Source organism: Equus caballus, chromosome 5 (genome assembly GCF_041296265.1).
Source record: "Equus caballus isolate H_3958 breed thoroughbred chromosome 5, TB-T2T, whole genome shotgun sequence".
In the NCBI taxonomy this organism is placed as follows: domain Eukaryota; kingdom Metazoa; phylum Chordata; class Mammalia; order Perissodactyla; family Equidae; genus Equus; species Equus caballus.
The window spans coordinates 30,017,553-30,032,158 of NC_091688.1; the positions used below are offsets into that span (position 1 = coordinate 30,017,553).

Below are 14,606 nucleotides of genomic sequence, written 5' to 3' on the forward strand. Positions count from 1 at the left end.
ATTTGAATCAGGACAATAATTGCAGGAATAGTCCCTGTGCTCTTAGCTGGGCTGTTTCAGCATTTTATCGTCTTTGTACACCCATGTCCAACACTACCATGGCTTCTGACTCTCTGATAAGTATCTAGAGGCAGTGATTGTGCTGAGGGAAGAGATCAGGTGCCACTAATACCACAATAAAGCAGACAGAAGTCCACATGAAAATCTAAATAACGAGGGGAAGATATGTTCTTCATCTCGCACTGGAAGTTGGAAAGAGCTTATCAGGGAAAGGATAACCTCATGGGAAGGACGTAATTCATAGACAAATAGTGAATGGGCTCTCTTGGAGGTGCTGTGGAATTCTCAAACAACTAAAACAGAACTACTTGGCTTGCTGAGAAGGTCAGTCAGGACCCTTACCTGCAGGTGGCTGTAAAGTAACCAGCAATTACCTCAAGCATGTTTTAAGACGTGCTTGCCAGTTAAAAGGTTTTGAATTTGGCTTGGGAAGAGAGGCAAGTGGCTCATGTAAGCTGCTATCCAGACATTCGGGGGATGTAAACAGCTAAGTCTGCACTCAACTAGACAGAGAAGCAATAATGGATCACCTATGGATTCTAATGCACTTGCTCAGGCCAACATGACGATGCGGAGATGTGTTAACATTCATTTTCATAGGACAATTTTCTGAAGTCTGCATTCTACTCTAAAGATCTTCAGGAGACTTAAATTTGTGCAGGAAAAAGAAATGTTACCTGCATAATCTAAAAAATGGAATACTAATGATAAAATCTAAACCTAGAGCAGAGTTTCTTGACCTTAGCACTACTGACATTTTGGGCCAAATATTTCTTTTTTGTGGGGGAATGTCTTACATATTGTAGGATGGTCAGCCTTGGCCTCTATCCACTTGATGCCAGTAGCACCCATCCCCAAAAGTGCGACAACCAAAAAGTCTCCAGATATTAACAAATGTCCCCTGGGGTGCAAGTTCACCCCAGTTGAGAACCAATGACCTAGAACAAGAGTAGATTTACTGTTTCTTCTTAAGGAACTCAAAGTGTTTAAAAGGATTAGCTCCTTATTTCTCACAGCATTTTTATGAAGCAGATGTATGCAAGTATTGCCCTAATTTTTGCAGTTTAGAAATCAAGGCTTCAGATTGATTATGTGGCCAGCCTGATCAGATTAGACTCCCACACCTTTTGGAGGCTCAAAAGATAGAGACTCTTTGCTAGATATAAGCTTAATTATGACTCAAGCTTGCCTCTCTATTTTCCATGATTCTTTCTCTTTCAAACTCCAAAAATTATTGTTACTCTCTAATCAGGGCAAAGTAAAAGAGGGAAAGATTGTCTGATTCGATGTGAAATCCCTTTAGTAAGTGTGCATGTCAAGGTTCTAGAGTTCCAATTCCAGGAGGCTGTGCTTTCATTTTCCACTTAGAAATTAAGGAGAGAAACATAGGAAGAAAGAACACAGAAGATAACATCAATGGGATAAAAGCTTTCACTTGGTTTTAAAAAACAAAATTATAAGGATTCCTGCGGATTTACCAGAAGCGTCAGTTGACTTCTCTGGATGTGTTACCTCCTGTGTGTGTGTACTATACAGAAACTTAGCTTCAAAGCTGGTGTCTAGGGGTTTTAATATGATAATCTTCCATCAATCCAGAAAAACACCAAACTTTCTATTAGGGGTGGAATACGAATATGCACAAGGGCTTGCCACTAACTAAATAGTGCCAGAGGAAGAACTTTCATGGCTGAATTTGCTATTCTCCTTGACAGACACACACGGCTAAGCAAAAGAATTAAATCTGAGGGTTTCTGGGCCTCAATAAGCCTGGGACTGCTTAATTAATCAGAGAAGCTGATAAAATACCAATGATGCTATGTCACAGCAAACATCTGTAATGCACAAGCCAATTTCTTTCTTCTTGGATGTTAAAAGTGTTCTCTAGAAGATAATCCAACCTTCCCAAAGGGGCCCCATTTTTCTGAGATCTTAATTCTTGCTTTTACAATCTCATCAAAATTAGGAAATTGAGAATGTGCCACTCTAGGTGATTCCAGAAGAATGATAAACCCAGGATTATAACTAGTGCTTCAATTGGTGCTCATTTTTGCTTTCGTTTTTTCCAAACTTAATTTTCTGGTCTTCCTTCTATTCTTCCTCTTTGCTCCATCCATTTTGTCAGCTCCGCTGGTGTAAAATACAAAGCATGCCAAATATCTCTGAATGCTTGCTCAGCCCCCACAGTTCCTAGTCCTAAGTGATTTTTATGAGTTATGCTTAAGGAAATAGGAGAAAAGGAATAGATCAACAAATAGGAATATTTTAAAGTGGCCTAGATAAAGATACTGAAGTGCGGCTCTCCACACTAAAGCCTCTAGCAGGAGGAAGAATGACTTGCAAAGCATCTTCCTTGTAGTAGAAATGAGTATTCCTACTTAGTAAAGCTTCTAGAAAAAACTCCTTCAATAGCGAGGATATAAAAAGTTCCCAGGTTCCAGAACTCTAGACTTCAAACTCAGTCAAAATATATTTTCACATATGAACCTCTTATTTAAAACTTGCTATCTATTTCAATTATCATTTATCCTTTGAAATTATGGAAGAGCTAGTATAAAACATTATAAACACCCTATGGGAAAAGTTTGAACATTTCCAAGTTCTCACTTTATTTGTGTAATGATTTGGGTTGTGTGAAAAGCAGAGGAAAATACAGAAAAGCTCATTTATAACTTTTCCTGTTAAAATGTTTATCTTTTAAAATTCCATGCTATTGCACATATACAATAGAATTTTCTTTTGTCTCTACTTTAAAAAAAGCACATCAAAGCGGTTCCTCTGCATATTACTTCCAACAACTTACACACCACTCGAAGGCTTAGCTCGAATTTTCCATAATAATTTACTTTGTGCTCAGAATAGTCACATGTAGCTTAAGGCACCAGAAAAATTCTTTAGAAACTGTAATCATAAACTGACATTCCAAGAGAGCCAACATCATTCTTAAACACAGAGTAGGGGGTTAAAAACGCTTCCTTTTCTCTTTTTAAGTGCTTTAGGAAAGAATAAAAAGTTACAGATTTAGTAATGAAGGGAGTCCACGGGCCCTTCTAAGGACTAGTCATAAATCACGCTAAGCCATCTGCGATGCAGATATATCAAGGATAGGAAAAAGTCATTTTGATATCTGTTTTGCATTATGATAACCTTTGCAGGCGTGTTGAGTGTGTTTTTGCTAATGTTGACAGAATTGTACTTCTTCCAAAGAGACAAGTGAAAATGTCTGCCTAGCAGTGCAATTCAACTAGTGTTGCTGGGTCTGAGACGCTTAATAATTGACCAGATGGGGAAGAAGGAAACTCTCTGGTTATTGAACCTGTTAGCCTTGATCCTTTGTCAATCATACTATGATGGGAAAAGAAGGAAACACACCCAAAAAAATCTCTTGAAAAGCAAATATCCTCCTCATAGCAACCCAACCTGGAGTGCTGGGAAAAACAAAACTGGATTGAATTCTACATTGTCTTACCATATCCATGTTTACAAAGCCCAGGCCACTCTTCATGCATGATTCCATTTAAACAAAAGAAGGCTATGACGGTACAGCTCAGTGACTTGGAGAACCTTATGATAACAAATTAGTGCATCTAGAAGCTCACAGAAGACATTAATGCACAGAGCTTTCCACGTCTCCAATAACAAACCACCACAAGGTAAAAAGAGAGCTTATTTTAGTGGACAAAGAAGCTTTGGGGTCAAAGGTACCACACACCCCCAGATGTGTTAGACACTAGATTTTTAATGATATTATGATCTAACATTTAAGTTTATGACCCTTTAAAGTTGGAGTCATCAACTTTTCTCAGAGGTGCACCCCACAGCCAAAATCAATGCATGTGGTTCATTACAGGGAAAATATCATAATCTGAGACCAAACATTCGATAAGGAATTATTTCTGGTTTTCCCTTAAAAAAAAAAAAGGTCCTGACATGCCCTCCATACCATGCAAACAGTAAGGTTATATTTTATCCATTATCAACTATGTTTTTTTAACACGTGTACATTCAGACTGAGGGCACAAGGTATACCCAAAAATATATTGTGTTAGCCTAAACTTTGAAATAAATGATACAGTGTACGTTCACCAAAATAAAACCAGGAGCGGAGCACATGACTAACATTGTAACTTGAAAATTAGACTCTAAATTAATGACTGCCAATTTCCTTTGTAGTTTATATAAAGAAAACCAACAAAATAAAATGGTAAAGAACAACAGCTATAAACAATGTATAGAAATAATCGTGTTCTGGCTTTGCAGACCAGAACATTCTAATGAGATATTTAATAAAAGAGCAAATATTCCTGCACAGAATGCATGCTAGTATGTGATGGAAACAGCAAAACAGACAAGGATAAAAACTTTATACGAAACAGACTAAATGCTAGAACCCCAAGGGACTCTCTCTAAATACGAGGTCTAGCTTATTTACTGACATCTCTGAAAGGAGAATTTACAAGTTTCCTCATCAAAACCAACCAATTTACTTCTGTCCAACTTTAATAGGCACACCAGTGCAAACCTCCAGACAAGCCCATCTTATAAACAGTAAAACACATTGCTCTTTAGAAATGAAAGGAGAAACCCAAAGTGGCATCAACAACAAAAAACACAATCAAATACACAAATCAACCAATCAGAAACCTAAAGAATTAAAGGAAAACCCCAATGTAGAAAAAGCATAAAAATGGAGAATAATCCCCCCAAATCAAAGAAAAAACTAACCAGCTGAGTTGGGAGTTGAGGGTGAGTTAGCTTGGCTTCCATGAGCTGACACATTGGTAGCAGTGACAGCTGTTTTGGCAGCATAAATATTGGCTTCCTCTTGAAATTTACCTATGTTCTTCTTGTACCGGATTCGCTTATTTCCAAACCAGTTTGATACCTAGAGCAGTTTAAGAGAAAATGAGAACGTTAACATTTCCTCCCTCACAAACATCACAGAAGAAAAGGAAGAGCTTATCAGAGAGTTTGAAGAGGTAGGCTAATTGGTCTTCCATTTCTGATTTCGCGACATCAATGAAAAGATTTGAAGGAAGAGCTTTGAAAGGAGCAACTATATAAAATGAAATTCTCCTGCTCAATATAACACAATTTAGCAAAACCACTATGACAAAAATTTTCCTATGGAGGAGCTTACTCATTTAAACTAGGACTTATTTAGTTTAGGGCAAGCATTTCCAATTTGCTTACCTCTTAATTATATGACACTAAAATAAACAGAACATTTCAGGAGAAATGCCTGTCACTTAATGCTAAAGTTGACTTGGGGCAACCAAAATACACAGTCTTTAAATATCCATAAAAATCTGTATCAACATATGCAGGCTTTCATTGATGGGTTAATTTTAAATTTTTATAAGTTAAATAACTAATATGGACTAGATTCTCAGCTGCATTGTCCTACAGACCTTAGGATCAATATAATTCAATCCACTAGCTTTCACTAAGTAATTTGTGCAAAGCAAGGTGTTAGCTACATAAGGAAAAAGTGAAGCACACAACTGATTATTCCTTTGAATTCCAGGCTTTAAATGTTAAAGCCAATATGCAAAATAAACCTAATTTACTTTCATTTGTTAGTTTATTTCTTTCACGTGGCTCACAGCAGCTGTCTTGGCTTGATTCTGTACCCCTGCTCCCTTTATAGCAAGACCTCTGTCAGACACAGTGGAGACACACTAAAATTCCGGCCTTAGGAAGGAAAGTTTTATATCCCATATTCCAGATGTGATTTTAAACTAAAATGTTGTAGTTTTTATATAATTATAAAACTATGAATTTGGTGAGGGAAGGGGAAGTTGATAATTCATGTACCACAGCTTACATGTAGTTTATACCCAACAAAGGCAGATAAAGAAAATTCCTGCAAAACCACACTTATTTTTCAAATGCATTAGTAAAATTAAAAAATCTTATAAGGCTAACTCTCATAGACCTCTGCAGCTTGTACTATAGCAGAAATGCCAAGCCTTTGTTACAAAAATCAAACTATACCATTGCAATATTAGTAAATGAAAGGCAAAAATCAATAAGAAAATGCTTTATTTATTGTAAATTCTGGTGCCTACAGAAGAGAGTTAAACTACGAAGGGGAAAGGCACTTCTGGGTAAATTTAAGGACCACTGCATATCTAATTTCACTCAAAACTCATGTTTTTCTTGATACAACTTTTCATTATTCATATTCTATGAATTCATACTATTCATATGAATCAATAATTATGGTTGCCCTTTGACTTTTAAGTCAAATAGGGAGATGGGAAAGGAGGCAGGGAGATCTTTCTGAGGTAGCTAGATGAGCTGGAAGAAAGACGGAAAAGCTGAAAGTACTTTGGGAGGACTTTTGAGGAAGAAAGGGAATGTTGAGATCTAATTAAATGAGCCGCATGAGAGAAAAAGGAGAAGGAAGAGGGTGGAGGAGGGACATGTTGTGGGAATGATTCCTTTCTAAATGAGAATAGAACTGGTAGGGAAGACGCCAGGTCAGTTCAGGCATTTCCTACATTGTCCACTAGGTGATATCATATGCCCTGGACAATGTATAGAATCAGTATTTTCATGAATTAACTCACTGTTCAACAATCATGGATCAAGGGTCTACTTACTATGTGCCAGGCACTAGGGATACATAGACAAACACAGTCTGCGACAGGTAATACAGAAGGAAACACACATCCTCTGGAGAGAGTTGGATTCACATTTTGAATGTGTTTTTAAAGTTTGAAAAGCCTGTGGGTGGAGCCATCATGAAGTCCACTGGCAAGTAAGATACCTGAGTTTGATGTCCAGGAGAGAAGTCTCATCTGGATATTCAAAGAGAGGTATATTTGCAGATGTGCGTAAAACAGTGCTTTTCAAAGTGAAGTGTGAGTGGAGAGGTTGTTAAAACTCCCTAGGCTCCTTCTTCCGCACCCCCTTCAGAGATTCTGATTCCAGACTGGGGTGAGACCCAAGAATTTACACTTCTAACAAGCTCCCAGGTGCTGCTGATGCTGCCTTGTGCGGGTCACATTCTAAGGAGAGCTAGTACAGAGGAAGGGCTGTTCAGGGATCAAAGGAGAGGGTGGTCAATAGACGGATTTCAGATGGATTTTGGCATATGAGCATATTTTTGTTTTGGATCATGGAAGCAATAAATAGTAAGCAGATTTCAAAAGAATCTGTGACAAAAAAAAACGGTTCAAAACCATGTGGTGGGCATGAAGCAATGAGGGCTAAAGAGAGAACAATATTTTTAGGGTAGGCAGTAAAGAACAATATTTTTAAAGACACTAGATCCTCCAAGAAGACTGAGCGGGAGTAGTCCAAGAGGAAGGAGGAAACTCCACTGAAAACAGTGTCAAGGAAGCCAAGGTAGGAGAATTTCAAGATGGAGGCGTGACTATTAACCAAAAAAAAAAGGACAAGAAAGGCACAGTTCAAAAGGCATTCTCTAGATTTGGGAACTAAAGGGAGATTTAATAAATCAGGTGATCCAAAGAACCATGATTGGTAGACAGGGCAACTAAGTCCCAAAAAGAAACAGTGAGTTCTCTAAAATCCCACGGTTGACTCTTGGCAAAAACATGCTCCTAGCCAAATGCTCTTTCTACTCTATCATATCATATTGTTTCCCACTAGGACTGTTTGGCAAGGATGGAACAGCTTGGTTGCTGTTGGGAAGGAGTGATGTGATGGCAAAAGAAGATTGCCATGGCCTTGGGGTGGGTGGAGCAAAGGGAAAGGGGATATAGTATGCAGATAATCATTTTAATGGACAAACTATCTGCACCTTGAGTTTCCACACTAAAGGAAATGAAGGTTGCTGGAACAGGCCAGGATTCCACCTTTTATCTAGATATCATACAGACCAGCTCCTGAAGAATTCATTCTATCTTCAACAGGGATTTGGAATTCTGAATCCCAGAATCTGAATTCAGACAATACAGGGATTTAATTCTACCTTAGAAGCAGAAGATTCCATAACTGCTCACTGATGGTGAGTTAGTGATGTTAATGGTTAGTGAGTTAATGGTTCCTACCTGGAACCATTCCTCAAACATGCAGCAAATATCAAAAAACATCAATTCTCTTTTCTTATGGACAGGGGTCTAGATTTAAAAAAGAATGGTTAGAGACCTAGACAAAACTAGAACACCTGAGTTTGAGCACTGATATTCTGTTTTCCTAGGACTGTTAGGACTGGAAACGGTCTTCAGCTGGGTCGAAGCACCTATGGAAGGTTTGAGTTAAAAAGGAATCAATTCTTTCTGCCTTATCTGAAAGGATGTTTCTAAGGCTGCTGCAAAATCACCACAACTTGTTGGGGAGGCCCTGGCAATCTCTTCTTTGTAAATACACTGTGTGGAGTTCTATATTTGGACAGGACCTAATTCTGCTTAGCTAAACACAGGTTGATGGAATCAGTACCCTGTGGGGAGTAACAGAAGCCAGGATTCAATTCAAGGAAGTACTGATGTTAGTTTATACAAAACTGCATCTACTTCTTTTGGAAAATGTTAAGTGAAGCTTCTCACTAGAGTAGGCCTCTTCTCCTCTCCTTCATCCCCCTTTTATGGAAATACCAGTTCATTTGGTTCTCTTGTACAGGATATAATTCTAAAGGAAACTTTCTCTGATAGATTTCAGAACCATCACTACTTGTCTCAACTCGAGACCAGTATTTGAGGTTCAGATTGAACAAGTTCAGATGGATCCTTTGAGTGGACAAAATGAATATACACACATAAATATTGCCTACTTTTCTACTTTATATCAATGTTGAAGACTCCAGGTCTATACAATTTTTATGTCATGTATCTTTCCACGTCAACAGGCACCTGTTATGGTTATCGCTCCTTGAGGGAAGGGGGCATTCAGTGACATTTTGCGCAACCATTCCAATGCAATCATAGTGACATGTTAAAATTCCTACACTCCATCAGTTACAGAGTGAACACATCAAGAGAAGACATTTGAGTCCCTTTCATTTAAAAGTTCCATTCACTGACTCTTAAAAGTTCCTGGTGGGCAAAAAAATGGGGTAAGGAACTGACTATGTTTAAGAAAAATACATGAGAAATGCAGAGACCTTTCCAAGTACATGTAAGAATCTTCAACCCATTTGAAGCAACGGAGGCCTCAGTGGGAAGAACTCTACCTTTGTTTTTACACTGTAGGCTCCTTAGTCTTCTCCTACTTCTGCTTGTTCCTCTCAAGTTTTTCCAGGTACTTACACGGAAACTCTCTTATTTATACACATTACGTGCTTACCTTGCCATTTTAGGGCATTAGCTGATAGAACTTGCAAGGCATGAAAGTTGGGTGAAGCAAGACCTCTAAGACCCTACCATGTGGCTGTGCCATGGCCAGGCTATAGGCTGAGCCTTTTGAGGGCTCCTTACCTGGGACACTGTGATGCCACACTTCTTGGCTAACTCCTCTTTGGCTTCCTCACTGGGGTAAGGGTTGCTGAGATGGGAATAGAAATATTCATTCAGGATTTCCGTCGCTTGCTTGTTGAAATTCCGTCTCTTCCGCCTTCATAAAGAGAAAGGAAACAATGACAACAAACAAAGTTTACACCAAATGCATATAAAAAGGGAGAGAAGAGGATCTACTTCTGGGGGAAGACAAATTTTTGAGTGAAAAGTAAATTAGAGGAGATTTGCACAGAGGCACTGGCTGCTGAAACCATCACTAAAAATACTTGTTAAATGCTTCACTGTGCACCATCGGGATATTGACTAGAATGGTCATAGACATTTATAGAGAGTGGTGAGGAGAATGAAGATTCAAAATTCAACCATCTTGGTTTGAAGCCTGGACCCAATGAATACCAGCTAGGTGCTTTGGGATGCCTCTCTAAACCTCAGCATCCTCAAATAAAAGTCAAGAGAGTCATAGTGACCTCACAGGGGGAGAGTAAGGGAGAAATGAAGCCATTGGGACAGTGCCTGGTGCATGGCAAATGCTAGGACATAGTGGTGACAGTGTTTCTTCCTATCAGGTTCCAGGCATTGGACCTTACCCCTCATAGCAATCAATTCAAGTCATTCATTTTTCACAACTAGTGAGGTCCAGATGGTTATTCCCATTTACCAATGAAGAACTGAGTTCAAAGATCTCAGCTGGTATGTTTATAGCGCCAAGATACTAATTCAGGTCTGTCTAACTACAAAACCCAGCCTCTTTCTCCTATACAAATTGCCTCCTAGCAACTACACAGAGACTCTGTTGCCACAAGTTAAAAATAAGTTATCATTTTCTCTTTCTTCTATCCCCGTGTAATTGCACGTAACATTTTAAAAGGACATTTGGGGAAGAGGGCATGGAATACACTGAAATGAACCCCCTGACCTCTTGACCCCCCTCAAAAGGAGAGAAGCGTCACTTTTTAAGCAAGGACAACTGCTAAATGGTAAAACAAAAGCCCACAGAAATCTTTTTATTATATAGGCTGCTGAAAGGAAGAAAACCATTTTTTGAATAAAAACATTTTTCTGCCTTTTAAAAAAAAAAGTGCTAATTGAACTAATTTAAAGTGAGAATTACTTTGCTGCCTCCTCATAGCTATGGCCTGTGGATAGCTGGGCAGTTGCTTAGAGAGGCCTGGCTCACTGCACATGCTGGTTGGCCCTCCTTGAGGTGGTGGGGCCTCCATCTTTAAATTAGCTTTATCAGTACTTTGTCTTTCTTGCTTTTATCATAGGCCTTTCCTTATGGAAAAGATTTCCAGAACATCCCTGGCTATGCCAGGACATCGAATTTCCCAGTTTAGCCAAGAGAAAGCACTGATCGCCTTGCTAGACAGGAAATTCAGCTAATATTGTATTTTCAGGGTCCCACTTGGATTAATTAACACAATAAAGTACCTGATTTTACCGGATGAACACCATCTGTCCACAGGTATTAACCACATCTGTCCAGATTATGCCAAGCCCAAGTCACTCTCCCAAATCATGCTGAGTTTCTGGGTCACCCAGCATCAGAAATTGGGCAGATTGGATTAAAAAGCTCAACTAAAAAAATAGGCATCTGTTAAAAGCTCTTGCATGATGGGAATTTGAGGAAGATAGCCAAGTGGCTAACACTGTCTCCAGGCTAGTCTTTAGATAACCTCTGGCTGCTTCTTTGCCTAAAGAAGACAATTGTTTTAGGCCTGTGGAACTGGACCCCGAAGGCTCCCCTAATTGGGAAAGCCTCGGCTCATTCATTCAGTTGTTTGCATTAGCACTACAGTGTATTTTTTGGGACTCTTCCAATTGAGCTCAAAGGAGGCCTCTCTGGAATGAGCCGGTGGTATGGGGATGGTGCAGACAGCTGTTCCCGGCTCGCTTCTCGTTGCGATGTGCAATCTTTCCTAGGTGGTCTCATCTACTCTGATGGACTCGCTTATCACCTCTTTTAGTGGCTGCCTCAATCTAGGGCCTTTGAAATACCAGGATCAGGAATTTTCACAATTTCAGGAAACCTAATGAAAAGAACATACTTCTGATGCTAAAGTTATTTGCGCTAACTAAGACCCCTGGTTTCTTCCCTTTGGCTTGAAGCATTACCAGCTCAGCGAGTTAACATTTGTGATTTTAAAGCCAATCAAAAGCTTTGATAGTCAGGCATCTGGGTTTTTAATTTAAGAAATGGGGAAGTTGATTCAATATTACTAGATAAATGTGTCATTTCAGGGACACAACCTTTGGAATCAGAATGATTCAAGAGTAAGAAGTGTAGTTACGCAGGACACATGTGGCTAACTGCCAAATGCATTGTCTCCTGCCTAACGCTTCCCCTAAAAGCCACTGTCCCATTTACCACTGCATACTGCAGGCACCTCAAATTCCGTTTCCAAAACTGGTATCAAATTTCACCCAAACCAGTTCCATTTTCTTTGTTACCCACATTATACAATGACGTCACTATAGATACAGTTTATTGTATTTGCTAATTTGTTTGTTCATTCGTTTGTTCATTCATTCCAATATTTTAGTACCTAGCATGCGCTAGAACCTGGGAGTGATTCTCAATTCCTTTTGCTCTCTTACCTTCCTCAGATGATTGGTCCCAAAGCAAGTCCTGTCAGTTTCATTCTCTCACATCCATCCCTTTTGTTCCATCCTTATTGTCACTGCTATTTTTGAAATGGGTTTAGATGATCCACTGTCTATTATATGCAGGTCTGCCTAATGCCGTCCAATAGCACTTTCTGCACTGAGGGAAACACTCCAGCTCTGCCCTCCAACATAGTAGCCATTAGCCGCGTGTGGTACTGAGTAGCGGAAATGTGGCTAGCGTAACTAGAGAGCTAAATTTTTTATTTCATTTACTTTTCTTTTATTTTAATTAATTTGAATTTAAAATCAAATAGCCACACGCTAGACAGTGCAAATCTAGAAATGCTTTCCAGAAATACTGCCCAAGCCGCCCTCTGGCAAGAAGAGCACGAACTCACAGCCTGGGGTCCACCATCAAGAGCACGGAACGTCTTCAAAACCTCCTGCTTTAGTCTATTCCATAATATACCAATGTTTGTTTTAAAATAGGAATATTTTCCCTCAAATATTTGAGTAAAATGGGGAAGGTATTTCATCCTTATTCTGTATTCCCCCAATTTGGGAAGCACAAGCCTCAAGAGTGGTCCCCTAGCTAGTCTCTCTGCAATTCATCTTCAAGAGAATCCCCAAAGTAATTCCTCCAAACCATGCATCTGATCATGTCACCAATAACAACAGTAAAATTAAATAATGATATATAATAATTATATATAATATAGTGATCCTTATTATAGCTGAATTATTGTGTGAATATCATGTTCCAAGCACTGTATTAAGTTTTTTCTTCATATTATCTTATTTATTCCTGGAGATAGGATTATCCTCATTTTATAGACAGGAAAACAGAGTCTTAGGATAAGCCACTTACCCAGGGCCACAAAGGTAGTCAGGATTGTAGCCAGAATTTGAATCCAAGCAGTGCAATTTGCAGACGTATGCTGTAAATTACTACATTTCCTCCTTAAACAGCTCTGAGGGTTTCTGCCGCTTAATAGGACAAATTCAAAATCTTCATGGGTACAATTAAGGTTTTTTAGTGATCTCTCCTATCCCTAGTGCCTCATTTCCTCCCTTTCCTACACATGCTCTGCATAATTCCATTTCGCCACATCATATGCTTCTCCATTCCCCGAAGACACTCGCGGCTGTCATGCTCCTGTGCGTCTTCATGCCACCCTGTGTATCTCTTTCCCACAGCATTTGCCACAAGTTTACATGTGTCTCCCCAACTAAAGAGCAAATTCCTCAAAGGATAGGAGTCATGTTTCACTCATATTTGAAACCCTACTGCCTAAGCATTCAAGTAAGTAATGCTTGTTGAAGTCAAATTATGTTGTTTTACTTTGTTCATGTTACTCCTTCTATGTGTCAAACATCCTGCTCCTCTGAGATTCAGTCCTGTCTGCCCTCTCTCTCATTCTCTCTCCCCTTCAGGTGGAGTTGGCAGATGCGCTTCATGTGTTCATGTGCAATTTTATGTTTAGTAAGAGTGTCTGTTTGCCCCATGAGATTATAAGCTCCTTGAAGGTGGCACCCACTTTTATATGTATATTTTTTTCATAATTTCTTATTCCATGGCTAACATAGCATTTGGCAGAGAGTAAGAACTCAATTAGATAAATAAATAAATCTAAATACATTGCCAGTTTGACCAGACCTTACTGGACGTCCTTTCCTCCTTTTTGCTATCCTTCTCTCTGCTAATTCATTTTATGTCATCCCCTCTATCAGGATGAAGTGCAGAGGTGGACTTCTAACCATCTGTTTACGTTCTTATTGTTATCTCCAGCAAAATGTTGCCCCCCCCAAAATTTTAATTATTGCTTGAAAATCATTAAAAGGATTTATAAATTCTGTTTCTTTCAAATAAGAAGAATGTATTTATAGCCCTGACAATAATGTTACCAAGTTTTCCAATACAATGCTTGGTACATAGCAAGGGATGATAAATGTTGAATGAACGAATGAATGAATGGAATTTTTAAGTTAAACTTTTCTGGCACAGTTAAGTCAATGTAAGGAAGAGAAAAAGGCTATGACTTGAGTGGGACAAAACCTGGGCAAGTGCTCAGTTCGGGAGAGTGGAAGGCAAAATCCTAAGAAGGCCTGGGAGATTCCACCCCTGGTGTACGTGCCCTCCCCTTGAGTGTGGGTGGGACTGTGAAAAAGAGGTTAGGAAATCAGAAAACTGATTAGGTTACAAATGAGTAGACACTGAGTTAATGAAAAGGGAGATTAGGTTAAAGCCTTAAAATGGCAAGATTCTTCTGCTGGCCTCCAGGAAGAAAGCAAACAGCCAAGCTGTGAGCTGCCTGTAAAGAGAGCGGCTTCTCGGAGCTGGGACCTCAGTCCTACAACACAAGGAACTGACTTCTGCCCACAACTGGAATGAGCTTGAAAGAGGACCCTGAGCATCACCCCTGGATTACAGCTTTGTGAGAGGAGAGGAGAGGATCTAGCTGAGGCAGATCCAGACTCCTGAACAACAGAAATTGTGAGAAAATAACTTCGTGTTGT

General features: G+C 39.3%; 1 protein-coding gene across 8 annotated transcripts in view; it reads right to left on the reverse strand.

The window, feature by feature from the left end:
• PBX1 (PBX homeobox 1) overlaps nucleotides 1-14,606 on the reverse strand; it is a 308,294-nt gene that overhangs the window by 66,895 nt on the left and 226,793 nt on the right. For all 8 annotated transcript variants that reach the window (XM_070267902.1, XM_005609847.4, XM_070267899.1 and 5 more), the window contains 2 exons: nucleotides 9,444-9,579; nucleotides 4,783-4,942 (listed from right to left, as the gene is read on the reverse strand). In XM_070267902.1, the coding sequence (XP_070124003.1) occupies nucleotides 4,783-4,942; nucleotides 9,444-9,579 (296 nt within the window). The remainder of the gene's footprint in view (nucleotides 1-4,782; nucleotides 4,943-9,443; nucleotides 9,580-14,606) is intronic.